Raw genomic sequence first — 14,244 nt, forward strand, 5'->3', positions numbered from 1 at the left:
GAGGAGCCTGGCTGCAGTCCATGGGGTCGCGAAGAGTCGGACACGACTGAGCGACTTCACTTTCACTTTTCACTTTCATGCATTGGAGAAGGAAATGGCAACCCACTCCAGTGTTCTTGCCTGGAGAATCCCAGGGACAGGGGAGCCTGGTGGGCTGCTGTCTATGGGGTCACACAGAGTCGGACACGACTGAAGCGACTTAGCAGCAGCAACATCATTGGTCCCAGCAAAACACATATTGTTTGTGTTAACCAAAGGTTTTGCAGTCAGACATAGAGCTCTAATACTTAATGTAGCTACTGGATAATTCATTTAACCTTGCCACGACTCAGTTTCTTTATCTATGAAATGGTTAGATTAATACTGCAACTTGGCATTGATTTAGGATTAGAGATAATGCAGGTAAAATGCCTGATAGAGTATATGTTAGTAAGCAACAAGTGGTAGTAACAGTAATAAGATGGTAGAGATAGTAATAATAGAACCAGTAGTAATATCGTTATTTATTAAATATTATTTAATATTATTTAACATAAATTATATTATTGTTTAATGTTTTATTATTAAATATAATATCTGTTAAAATTACTCACCATTTTCTTTCAGCTTTATCAAATTTTCTTTCAATTTCTCAATTTCTAGTTGAGCCTTCTCAAATGCAGAAGCTAAAAGAAAAAAAGAGCAATATATTTGTGTAAGGAGCAAATGATTAGCATAATAATCAAATTTCAAGTGACTCTCTGGAATACTTTCTTTCTGATGGCTGTCCTCTGAGTTTCTGCATAAATGTCAGCTCCTCCAGGAAGCTTTCCCAGAGTCCCCTCTTAATGTTCCTACTACATCTTAGGTTTCCTCCTATCCCTGATATTGTCTGATCATGTAATCTTTCCCTGTTTCCCTAACCAGATTCTATGCTAAAGAGTTTGGACCACTGTAAACAAAAGAAATAGCTAAAAGTTTTTAAGCATGGTATTACAAATTTAGTAAAAAGAAATTACACACATAAATACTTAAAATTAATGCCTAAAATTAATAATACTTAGAATTTCACCAGCTGTTCCTAGAAACAGCAAAATAGAAAAATTTCAGAAATAACTTTTGGTACTATTTGAGAATTGTATGAGGATTGCAGAATAGCACAGAGAAAGTATATGGGGCACAGGAGTCTATTGAGTTTGCGTTCTCTAACCCAGGTTTTATCACTTTGCCTCCTGTGGTCTACTCATCACCAATGCTACAGCTGATAGGCCTCCTATAATGGCAAGTTGAGGAATCTCCCAGAAGTAAGAGACCAACATGCATCTTACAAGAGATCACTCCCAATCACATAGAAAAGGTACGTGAAGCAAAGTCCAGAGGAAACCAGGCACACGCTTCCAAGAGTCATTCCCTCAGCAGTCATACAGGATGGGCTTAATTTCTCCAGCAATGAACTGGACAATTCACATGACAAGTCTGCCAAGAAAATTCATTACAGACTCGGCAGCCAAAGTTTTTACTGGGGGCTACTTACATAGACACCACCTTCTGCCTAGAACATACCGAAATTCCAGACTCTCAGAAGGAAAGCAGGTTTTTAGCATAAACCACATTGTACAAACAGGTCAGGCACAGTGAGCCACTGTTATAAACTGGGGGAGGGAGGGAATCGTCTCCAAATCCAAGTTCTCAGATGCTGCTGCTCCTGCTGCTGCTAAGTCGCTTCAGTCGTGTCCGACTCTGTGCGACCCCATGGATGGCAGCCCACCAGGCTCCTGTCCCAGAGATTCTCCAGGAAAGAATACTGGAGTAGGTTGCCATTTCCTTCTCCAATGCATGAATGTGAAAAATGAAAGTGACGTTGCTCAGTCGTGTCTGACTCTTCGAGACCCCATAGACTGCAGCCCACCAGGCTCCTCCGTCCATGGGATTTTCCAGGCAAGAGTCCTGGAGTGGAGTGCCATTGCCTTCTCCGTTTCAGATGCTAGCCAAGGGCTAACCTGACAAACAGGACTTTCTAAGGACAGCAGGGTCATGTCTTCTATTTTAACTATTTTCTGCACAGGATGGATATACATTTGTTTATCCACTCACCAATGATAGATGTTTAAGTTGTTTGTATGTTTTGGCTAGTACTGTAAATAATAGTGCTTCAAACATTCACATACAACTTTTTTTTTAATGTATTTTATTGAAGTATAGTTGACTTATAATGTTGTGTTAATTTCTCATACAAGCTTTTTAGTGGACATGTATCTTCATTTCTCCTGGGTCACATGATAATTTTACACTTAACACCTTGAGAAAATGCCAAATTGCTTTCCAAAGTATCTACACCATTTTATATTCCCATCAACAATGTTCCAATTTCTTCACATTCTTGCCAACACTTGACATTATCTTTTTTATTATAGCCATTCGGGTGGGTGTGGAGTGGGATCTCATTGTAGATTTAATTTGCACTTCCCTAGTGATCAATGATTTTGAGCATCTTTTCATGTGCCTTTTGGCCATTCACATGCCTTCTCTAAAGAAATGTCTACTCAAGTTGTTCATTTTAAAGTTAGACTGTCTTTTTATAATAACATAAAAGAATGCTGCTGCTGCTGCTAAGTAGCTTCAGTCGTGTCCAACTCTGTGCGACCCCATAGATGGCAGCCCACCAGGCTCCGCTGTCCCTGGGATTCTCCAAGCAAGAACACTAGAGTGGGTTGCCATTGCCTTCTCCAACATAGAAGAATATATAAGTAAGAATTCTTCATATAGTCTGGATACGAATTCTGCATAAGACACATGATTTGCAAACATTTCTCTCAGTCCACGGTTTGTCATTTCACTTTCCTGTTGGTATCTTTTGAAGTACAGAACTGTTAATTTCAATTAAGTAAAATTTATTAGGCTTTATTTTATCACTTTTGCTTTTGGTGTTATATCTAACATGTGATTATCAATGCCCAGATCATAAAAATCCACTCTATGTTTTCTTCTAAACATTTATAGTTTTAACTCTTGCATTTAGCTCTGTGGTCCACTTTGAGTTAATATTTGTGTAGGCATAGCCCCGCCCAGATTTCCCTCCAGCCAGTCACTCCTTTCAGGAAGCTTCCACAGGCCTCTTATCCTTATCCATCAGAGGGTGGGCAGAATGGAAACCACAGTTACAGAAAACTAACCAAACTGATCACTTGGATCACAGCCTTGTTTAACTCAATGAAACTATGAGCCATGCTATATGTAGGGCCACCCAAGAAGGGCGGGTCATGGTGGAGAGTTCTGACAAAATGTGGTCCACTGGAGAAGGGAATGGCAAACCACTTCAGTATTCTTGCCTTGAGAACCCCATGAACAGTATGAAAAGGCAAAATGATAGGATACTGAAAGAGGAACTCCCCAGGTCAGTAGGTGCCCAATATGCTGCTAGAGAAGAGCAGAGAAATAACTCCAGAAAGAATGAAGAGACAGAGCCAAAGCAAAAAGAACACCCAGCTGTGGATGTGACTGGTGATGGAAGTAAAGTCCAATGCTGTAAAGAGCAATATTGCATGGGAACCTGGAATGTTAGGTCCATGAATCAAGGTAAATTGGAAGTGGTCAAACAGGAGATGGCAAGAGTGAACATCAACATTTTAGGAATCAGTGAACTAAAATGGACTGGAATGGATGAATTTAACTCAGATGACCATTATATCTACTACTGTGGGCAGGAATCCCTTAGAAGAAATGGAGTAGCCCTCATAGTCAACCAAAGAGTCTGAAATGCAGTACTTGGGTGCAACCTCAAAAATGACAGAATGATCTCTGTTCATTTCCAATGCAAACCATTCAGTATCACAGTAATCCAAGTCTATGCCCCAACCACAAATGCCAAAGAAGCTGAATGGTTCTATGAAGACGTACAAGACCTTCTAGAACTAACACCAAAAGAGATGTCCTTTTCATCATAGGGGACTGGAATGCAAAAGTAGGAAGTCAAGAGATACCTGGAGTAAAAACAGGCAAGTTTGGCCTTGGAGTACAGAATGAAGCAGGGCAAAGGCTAACAGTTTTGCCAAGAAAACGCAATGGTCATAGCAAACCAAACACCCTCTTCCAACAACACAAGAGAGACTACACATGGACATCACCAAATGGTCAATACTAAAATCAGATTGATTCTATTCACTGTAGCCAAAGATGGAGAAGCTCTATACAGTCAGAAAAACCAAGACCAGGGACTGTGGCTCAGATCATGAACTTCTTATTGCAAATTTCAGACTTAAACTGAAGAAAGTAGGGAAAACCACTGGACCATTCAGGTATGACCTAAATCAAATCCCTTATGATTACACAGTGGAAGAGCCAAATAGATTCAAGGGGTTATATCTGATAGATAGAGGGCCTGAAGAACTATGGACAAAGGTTTGTAACATGGTACAGGAGGTGGTGATCAAAACCATCCCCAGGAAAAAGCAAAGCCAAAAGGCAAGATGGTTGTCTGAGGATGCCTTACAAATACCTGAGAAAAGACAAGTGAAAGACAAAAGAGAAAAGGAAAGATATACTCATCTGAACGCAGAGTTCCAAATAACAGCAAGGAGAGATGAGAAAGCCTTCCTAAGTGATCATTGCAAAGATATACAGGAAAACAATAGAATGGGAAAGACTATAGACCTCTTCAAGGAAATTAGAGATACCAAGGGAACATTTCATGCAAAGATGGGCACGATGAAGGATGGAAATGCCATGGACCTAACAAGAGCAGAAGATATTAAGAAGAGGTGGCAAGAATACACAGAAGAACTATACAAAAAAGATCTTCACGACACAGATAACCACTATGGTGTGATCACTCACCTAGAGCCAGACATCCTGGAGTGTCAAGCCAAGTGGGCCTTAGGAAGCATGACTATAAACAAAGCTAGTGGAGGTGTCAGAATTCCAGCAGAGCTATTTCAAATCCTGAAAGATGATGCTGTGAAAGTGCTGCACTCAATATGCCAGCAAATTTGGGAAACTCAGCAGTGGCCACAGGACTGGAAAAGGTCAGTTTGCATTCCAATTCCAAAGAAAGGTAATGCCAAAGAATGTTCAACTGCTGCTGCTGCTAAGTCACTTCAGTCTTGTCCGACTCTGTGTGACCCCACAGACGGCAGCCCACCAGGCTCCCCCGTCCCTGGGATTCTCCAGGCAAGAACACTGGAGTGGGTTGCCATTTCCTTCTCCAATGCATGAAAGTGAAAAGTGAAAGTGAAGTCGCTCAGTCGGGTCCAACTCTTAGCGACCCCACAGACGGCAGCCTACCAGGATCCTCCGTCCATGGGATTTTCCAGGCAAGAGTACTAGAGTGGGGTGCCATTGCCTTCTCCAAGAATGTTCAAACTACTACACAATGGCACTCATATCACATCCTAGCAAAGTAATGCTCAAAATTTTCCAAGCTAGGCTTCAACAGTATATGAAATGAGAACTTCCAGATGTTCAAGCTGGATTGAGGAAAGGTAGAGGAAGCAGAGATCAAATTGCCAACATCTGTTGGATCACAGAAAAACCAGGGTAATTTCTGAAAACATCTACTTCTGCTTCATTGACTATGCTAAAGCCTCTGACTGTGTGGATCACATTAAAATGCAGAAAATTCTTAAATAGCTGCGAATACCAAATCACCTTACCTGCCTCTGAGAAACCTGTATGCAGGTCAAGAAGCAACAGTTAGAACTGAATATGGAACAATGGACTGGTTCAAAATTGGGAAAGGAGTATGTCAAAGATGTATATTGGTACCTTGCTTATTTAACTTATATGCAGGGGACATAATGTGATGAAGCACAAGCTGGAATTAAGACTGCTGGGAGAAATATCAATAACCTCAGATATGCAGATGGCACCACCCTCCATGGAAGAAAGTGAAGAGGAACTAAAGAGCCTCTTGAGGTAAAAGAGGAGAGTGAAAAAGTTGGCTTAAAACTCAACATTGAAAAAACAAAGATCATGCTATGTGGCCCCATCACTTCATGGCAAGAAGTTGGGGCAACAATGGAAACAGTAAAACACATTATTTTCTTGGGCTCCAAAATCACTGCAGATGGTGACTGCAGCCATGAAATTAAAAGACGCTTGCTCCTTGGAAGAAACACTGTGACAAACCTAGACAGTGTATTAAAAAGCAGAGTCACTACTTTGACGACCAAGGCCCATCTAGTCAAGGCTATGGTTTTTCCAGTGGTCATGTGTCGACGTGAGAGTTGGACTGTGAAGAAAGCTGAGAGCCAAAGAATTGCTGCTTTTGAACTGTGGTGTTGGAGAAGACTCTTGAGAGTTTCTTGGACTGCAAGGAGATCCAACCAGTCAGTCCTAAAGGAAATCAGTCCTGAATACTCATATGAAGGACTGATGCTGAGGTTGAAACTCCAATACTCTGATGCAAAGAACTGACTCACTGGAAAAGACTCTAATGCTGGGAAAGATTGAAGGTGGGAGAAGGGGATGACAGAGGATGAGATGGTTGGATGGCATCACAGACTCAACGGACATGAGTTTGAGTAGGCTCTGGGAGTTGGTGATTGACAGGGAGGCTTGGCATGCTGCAGTCCATGGGGTCACAAAGAATCGGACATGACTGAGCAATTGAACTGAACTGAACTGATACCTAAATAAGCAACAACAACAACAATCATATGAAAGGATTTTCAACATTGTTAACTGTCAGGGAAATGTTAAGTAAAGCCACGGTTAAATACTATAACATAACTCACCAGAAAAGGTAAAATTAATAAGACTGACAATACCAAGCACTAAAAAAGAATGTGAAAGAACTAACAACTCATACACAACTGAGCAGAGCTTAAATTAGTACAACTATTTGGAAGACAACATGGCAGTAATCTACCAGTTCAGTTCAGTCGCTCAGTCATGTCCGACTCTTTGCAACCCCATGCAGCACACCAGGCCTCCCTGTCCATCACAAACTCCCGGTGTTCACCCAAACTCATGTCCATCGAGTCGGTGATGCCATCCAGCCATCTCATCCTCTGTCATCCCCTTCTCCTCCTGCCCCTAATCCCTCCTAGTCTTTTCCAATGAATCAACTCTTCCCATGAGGTGGCCAAAGTATTGGAGTTTCAGCTTCAGCATCATTCCTTCCAGAGAACACCCAGGACTGATATCCTTCAGAATGGACTGGCTGAATCTCCGTGCAGTCCAAGGGACTCTCAAGAGTCTTCTCCAACACCACAGTTCAAAAGCATCAATTCTTCAGCGCTCAGCTTTCTTCACAGTTCAACTCCCACATCCATACATGACCACTGGAAAAACCATAGCCTTGACTAGACAGACCTTTGTTGGCAAAGTAATGTCTCTGCTTTTCAATATGCTATCTAGGTTGGTCATAACCTTCCTTCCAAGCAGTAAGCGTCTTTTAATTTCACAGCTGCAGTCACCATCTGCAGTGATTCTGGAGCCCAAAAAATAAAGTGTGCCACTGTTTCCACTGTTTCCCCATCTATTTGCCATGAAGTGATGGGACCAGATGCCATGATCTTCGTTTTCTGAATGTTGAGCTTTAAGCCAACTTTTTCACTCTCCTCTTTCACTTTCATCAAGAGGCTTTTTAGTTCCTCTTCAGTTTCTGCCATAAGGGTGGTGGCATCTGCATATTTGAGGTTATTGATATTTCTCCTGGCAATCTTGATTCCAGCTTGTGCTTCTTCCAGCCCAGTGTTTGGCAGTAAGGACATACCCCTTGTCCAAGGTAAGGAGCAGCGGCTGCACTTTGCTGGAGCAGCTGTGAAGAGATACTCCACGTCCAAGGTAAGAGAAACCCAAATAAGATGGTAGGTGTTGCCAGAGGGCATCAGAGGGCAGACACACTGAAACCATAATCAAAGAAAACTAGTCAATATAGTCACACGGACCACAGCCTTGTCTAACTCAATGAAACTAAGCCATGCCCTGTGGGGCCACCCAAAATGGGCGGGTCATGGTGGAGAGGTCTGAGAGAATGTGGTCCACTAGAGAAGGGAATGGCAAACCACTTCAGTATTCTTGCCTTGAGAACCCCATAAACAGTATGAAAAGGCAAAGTGATAGGATACTGAAAGAGGAACTCCCCAGGTTGTTAGGTGCCCAATATGCTACTGGAGATCAGTGGAGAAATAGCTCCAGAAAGAATGAAGGGATGGAGCCAAAGAAAAAACAATACCCAGTTGTGGATGTGACTGGTGATAGAAGCAAGATCCGATGCTGTAAAGAGCAATACTGCATAGGAACCTGGAATGTTAGGTCCATGAATCAGGGCAAATTGGAAGTGGTCAAATGGGAGATGACAAGAGTGAATGTCGACATTCTAGGAATCAGCAAACTAAAATGGACTGGAATGGGTGAATTTAACTCAGATGACCATTATATCTACTACTGCGGGCAGGAATCCCTTAGAAAAAGTGCAGTAGCCTTGATGGTCAACCAGAGTCCAAAATGCAGTACTTGGATGCAATCTCAAAAATGACAGAATGATCTCTGTTCGTTTCCAAAGAAAACAATTCAATATCACAGTAATCCAAATCTATGCCCCAACCAGTAGTGCTGAAGAAGCTGAAGTTGAATGGTTCTATGAGACCTACAAGACCTTTTAGAACTAACACCCAAAAAAGATGTCCTTTTCATTATAGGGGACTGGAATGCAAAAATAGGAAGTCAAGAAACACCTGGAGTAACAGGCAAATTTGGCCTTGGAGTACGGAATGAAGCAGGGCAAAGGCTAATAGAGTTTTCCCAAGAGAACACACTGGTCATAGCAAACACCCTCTTCCAACAACACAAGAGAAGACTCTACACTTGGACATCACCAGACGGTCAACACCAAAATCAGATTGATTATATTCTTTGCAGCCAAAGACGGAGAAGCTCTCTACAGTCTGCAAAAACAAGACCGGGAGCTGACTGTGGCTCAGATCACGAACTCCTTATTGCCAAATTCAGACTTAAATTGAACAAAGGAGGGAAAACCACTAGACCATTCAGGTATGACCTAAATCAAATCCCTTATGATTATATAGTGGACATGAGAAATAGGTTTAAGGGACTAGATCTGATAGATAGAGTGCCTGATGACCTATGGATGGAAGTTCATGACATTGTACAGAAGACAGGGATCAAGACCATCCCCATGGAAAAGAAATGCAAAAAAGCAAAATGGCTGTCTGGGGAGGCCTTGCAGATAGCTGTGAAAAGAAGAGAAGCAAAAAGCAAAGGAGAAAAGGAAAGATATAAGCATCTGAATGCAGAGTTCCAAAGAAAAGCAAGGAGAGATAAGAAAGCCTTCCTCAGCAATCAATGCAAAGAAATAGAGGAAAACAACAGAATGGGAAAGCCTAGAGATTTCTTCAAGAAAATCAGAGCTACCAAGGGAACATTTCATGCAAAGATAGGCTTGATAAAGGACAGAAATGGTATGGACCTAACAGAAGCAGAAGATATTAAGAAGAGGTGGCAAGAATACACAGAGAAACTGTACAAAAGGGATCTTCACAACCAAGATAATCACAATGGTGTGATCACTCACCTAGAGCCAGATATCCTGGAATGTGAAGTCAAGTGGGCCTTAGAAAGCATCACTATGAACAAAGCTAGTGGAGGTGATGGAATTCCAGTTGAGCTATTTCAAATCCTGAAAGATGATGCTGTGAAAGTGCTGCACTCAATATGCCAGCAAATTTGGAAAACTCAGCAGTGGCCACAGAAATGGAAAAGGTCAGTTTTCATTCCAATTCCAAAGAAAGACAATGCCAAAGAATGCTCAAACTACTGCACAATTGCACTCATCTCACACGCCAGTAAAGTAATGCTCAAAATTCTCCAAGCCAGGCTTCAGCAATACGTGAACCGTGAACTTCCAGATGTTCAAGCTGGTTTTCGAAAAGGCAGAGGAACCAGAGATCAAATTGCCAACATCTGCTGGATCATGGAAAAAGCAAGAGAGTCCAGAAAAACATCTATTTCTGCTTTATTGACTATGCCAAAGCCTTTGACTGTGTGAATCACAACAAACTGTCACAAATTCTGAGAGATGGGAATACCAGACCACCTGACCTGCCTCTTGAGAAACCTGTATGCAGGTCAGGAAGCAACAGTTAAAACTGGACATGGAACAACAGACTGGTTCCAAATCGGAAAAGGAATACGTCAAGGCTGCATATTGTCACTCTGCTTATTTATTTGCAGTAATCTACCAACACAGAACAAATCCTTAACTGTCTGATCTAATAATTCTCCTCAAGTATATCATGATCAGAAATGTATAGATAAAGACAAGAATATGTAGAGCAGCACTGTTCATAATAGACCACAACTGGAAACAACATAAATGTCTATCAAGAGTAGAAGGGCTAAATAAAATAAATGGAGTATGTTTATTCAATGAAATACTAGAGTACCAACAGCAAAAGTGAACAAATTACTGTTACATGCAAGAATATGGATGAATCTCACAAATATAATATTGAACAAAAGAAACAAGCTAAACAATGTATATTCCCTGCAGTTAAAACTCAGAAATAGCTTTAAAAGTTAGGACTAGTCATGACTTTGGGGGAGGAGAGAGTATGTAGACACAGGGAGAAGAAACAGGGCTTCTGGAGCACTGGAAATTTCTTGCACTGGGTGGTATATTGGAGTTGTACACCTTTTGGTAGTTATGTTTCAACAAAAATTTCTGGACACTGTGGAAAATGAGACCACGTATCAGACTTCTATGTGTTTATCTTAGAAGATTTTTTTCTCCGTGTACTTGTGTTTTACCCTTAGCAGGACCATCACATTTGAAACACGGTCAGAGATGTTCATCTGTCAGCACAGCTTACCGAGTTTGCTCTGTACCTTCTCCTTCCCTTGCAGTTCATCAGTGAGCCTTCGGATCTCTTCATGGGCCATCTCTAACTTCTGCGCTACGTCCTCCAAATCTCTCTCTCTGCAGTTTTGTGGTGTTTTATCTTTTTCTGGATCTTCATTATGGGACTGAAATAAAACTGCTGTTAGTAGTACACCAAAAAGTAAATATACTCTTAGGCTATTGCCCTATAAGTGTTTGAAAGCCAATAGGGAAGAGTAGATTATTTATGTGCATTTCTTTTATTAGGTTGAACCATATAAAATTGGTGATATTTTATTGTTTTTATACAATTTCACCTTCAAACCTAAAATACTTAAGATATTATGGTTACATAATTATTTCAAAAACTAGAAATTTAATCTTAAAAATAATCTTTGGCAAAAAAGGAGGGAAAATATTCCTCATTTATATGGTAATTAAATACAGCTTATAAAATGCCTTTACATTAAATTTTATTTAATTTCAAAGTTGGAATAATTAGGGCTCAATTCATGTTTAGTTTCCTACAACTATTTTTAAAGCATTTTAAAAGCTATGTAAGAAATTCAATCTTAATTATATTTTGCTTTTGATTCCCAAGATATGTATTTCGTATATGAATATAATTTCATTATACAAATTTTCCTAAAAAGTAAGAAAACAACCAAATATTAATACCATCTACATAACAAAACTACTTTCAGCTTACTGGTATATTTCCTTGCAGTATTTTTCATTTACACACATTTTTTACATAGTCATAGTCTCAATCTATGTACACATTTCTGTCTGGCTTTTTCATTTAACATTATATGAGGAATTTTTTTTCTACATTGCTGTATAGATTTTGTAATGATAATTTTTAGAGGCTATATAATGTTCCAGTGGGTACAACATAATTTATATAATCATTTCAACATTTTGGTAGTTTTCCATTTTTGCTATTGAAAGTAATACCATGGTTTCATCCACATATATTTATCTTGGGTTGCTTCCCATTGTTAAATTCTCTATATATACTTTATTCACTGGATTTAACTCTTAATAACATTTCCCTAGATCAAAAATAATTTCCACAAAGAGAATTACTTATATTTAAAATAATGTGCAACACATTTTAAAGGACCTCCCTGCAAAAAGAAGCTTCAGATATATTTGGAAAGAAGTGTGTACTGTCCCAAGGTGATTTTTCAAAGGACATCACACATATTGATTGCTTAAATTTTGATACATTCAATAAAAATCAGCTATTGTGTTAAATAATTTATTTTTTCTTCCCAAATTTCTATGATGTGTTCATAATACTCTTATGCACAACTGATATCTTTTACAGCATGGATTTATGCATTTTAATGTATTCAAACAAAATACTTCCAAGGTGAAAGCTAACTTGTAATTACCTATTACTACTAAGCAAAAGACTCTAAGTTTTTTCTTACCTCACTCGGGCTTTTTTTAGACTGATGCAGAGGTTCTTGATGTTTCTGATGGTCCTTTTGCAGAGGCTGGTGGGTTTGTTCAAGTTTCTCCTAAGTGAGGTAAATGAATATTATATCAATCAGCTTCATGAACAAAAGTTGAGGTAAGGTGAAGTTGCTCAGATGTGTCCAACTCTGTGACCCCACGGACTATAGCCTACCAGGCTCTTCCATCCATGGGATTTTCCAGGCAAGAGTACTGGAGTAGGTTGCCATTTCCTTCTCCAGAGGATCTTCCCGACCCAGGGATCAAACCCAGGTCTCTCGCATTGTAGGCAGATGCTTTACCGTCTGAACTACCAGGGAAGTCTAAAAATGTCATTTAAATTAAAAAAATATATAATCAAGTAGAGAAAGAGGGAGCACAATCCAGGCAATTTTATGAGGCTAGACCATGCATTTTCAGTGAGATAATACTGCCCCCAGGGGAGTTCAAACTGATTCCTAAGCAGGGAAATCTTACCCTTTTAAATACAAAGTACAGACGTCTATGGTACATATATAGAATTACTTTATATCAGTACCATCAAGATTTCATGGGAGAGTGATAGAAAAAATTATTTTAAAAGTCTCATTATAGAAGCAATAATGAAAAAAAAGGCTGGCTAACACTGCCTAGATGGATCTTGATATTAAAACCTGACAAAGGTAACACAGAAAGAAAAATCACAGGGCTACCTCACTCATAAATAAATATAGATGCAAAAATTTAAAGAAAAGCTCATCAAACTGAATCTATACTATTTAGAAAGGATAACATATCATGAAGCATTTGGATTTATCCCAGGAATACAAGATAGGTTTAACATTAGAAAATTTAATCAATGAAATTCTCACATTAACAGGTAAAAGTTCTAAATGACTTCATCATTTCAATAGCTATAGAAAAAACTCAACATTTTCTAAACTCAACATTAATTCCTAATAGAAGCTCTGAACACATCAGGAATAAAGGAGAAATTTCTTAACTCAATAAAGTCTATCTTTAAAAAACAGCAATTCCTTTTTTTTTTATAGAATATAGCTTTATTTATAGAATCTTACAAATTTAAAATATTTACAGTCCACATAACTTATTTTCTTTTCTAATATACCCTCATAACTTCTGACTTATTTTTAAAAAATACTGTGATGGAATTGTAGAACTGTAAAAGAAAATATGAATAATAAAAATCTAACCTCTCTCTTTTGCAAAAATCAGACAACTTTTTGAAAAAACAGCAACTCTTAATCAAACATCATACTAGTGAATAGCTGAATACTTTCTCTCTGATATCATTAACAAGACAAGTATGTCTGCTATTCAAGGTAATACTAAAGATCCAACTCAGTATAGTAAGGTAAGTAAAGAAATTTAAAGGAATAAAGATGGGAAAGGAAGAAACAAAAGTATCATTATTCTCAGATATGATTGTACAGGTGGAAAAAGTACAAAATCTTCAAATAAATTATTAAAATGAATGGGAAATTTCAGCAATATTGCTAAGTATAGTCAATATATAAAAATAATTATACTTTTAATACTAGCAATAGATAATTAGAAAATTAAATTCTCAAAAAACATACAGCATTCACTACTAGCAGCATCCAAAAATATGAAGTAACTAGCAATAAATATAACAAAAAAATGTGCAAGATTTTGTGAAAAAAGTGATAAAACTTTACTTATATACATTAAAAAGTAAATGGAGAGATAGTCTATGATCACAGATAACATCAATATTTTAAGATAGCCAATTCCTCTCAAATAGACTTGTAGAGTCAATACAATCAAAAATCAAAATCCCAGAAGGAAAGAATTTCTTAAACAGAACAGAAAAACACTAACTATAAAACAGATGATTGATAAATTGAACAATCTTAAATTTAAGAACTTCTGTTCATTAAAAGATACTTTTAAGAATATTAAAAGGACAAGTCACAGAGTGGGGAAAAAGTATTTGTGAC

At 38.7% G+C, this 14,244-nt stretch overlaps 1 protein-coding gene across 8 annotated transcripts in view; it reads right to left on the reverse strand.

Moving 5' to 3' along the window:
* CCDC30 (coiled-coil domain containing 30) overlaps positions 1-14,244 on the reverse strand; it is a 136,880-nt gene that overhangs the window by 95,508 nt on the left and 27,128 nt on the right. For all 8 annotated transcript variants that reach the window (XM_040231493.1, XM_040231495.1, XM_040231489.1 and 5 more), the window contains 3 exons: positions 12,259-12,348; positions 10,812-10,965; positions 594-665 (listed from right to left, as the gene is read on the reverse strand). In XM_040231493.1, the coding sequence (XP_040087427.1) occupies positions 594-665; positions 10,812-10,965; positions 12,259-12,348 (316 nt within the window). The remainder of the gene's footprint in view (positions 1-593; positions 666-10,811; positions 10,966-12,258; positions 12,349-14,244) is intronic.

The sequence above is a fragment of the Oryx dammah genome, unplaced genomic scaffold (genome assembly GCF_014754425.2).
Source record: "Oryx dammah isolate SB20612 unplaced genomic scaffold, SCBI_Odam_1.1 HiC_scaffold_28, whole genome shotgun sequence".
Classification (NCBI taxonomy): Eukaryota; Metazoa; Chordata; class Mammalia; order Artiodactyla; family Bovidae; genus Oryx; species Oryx dammah.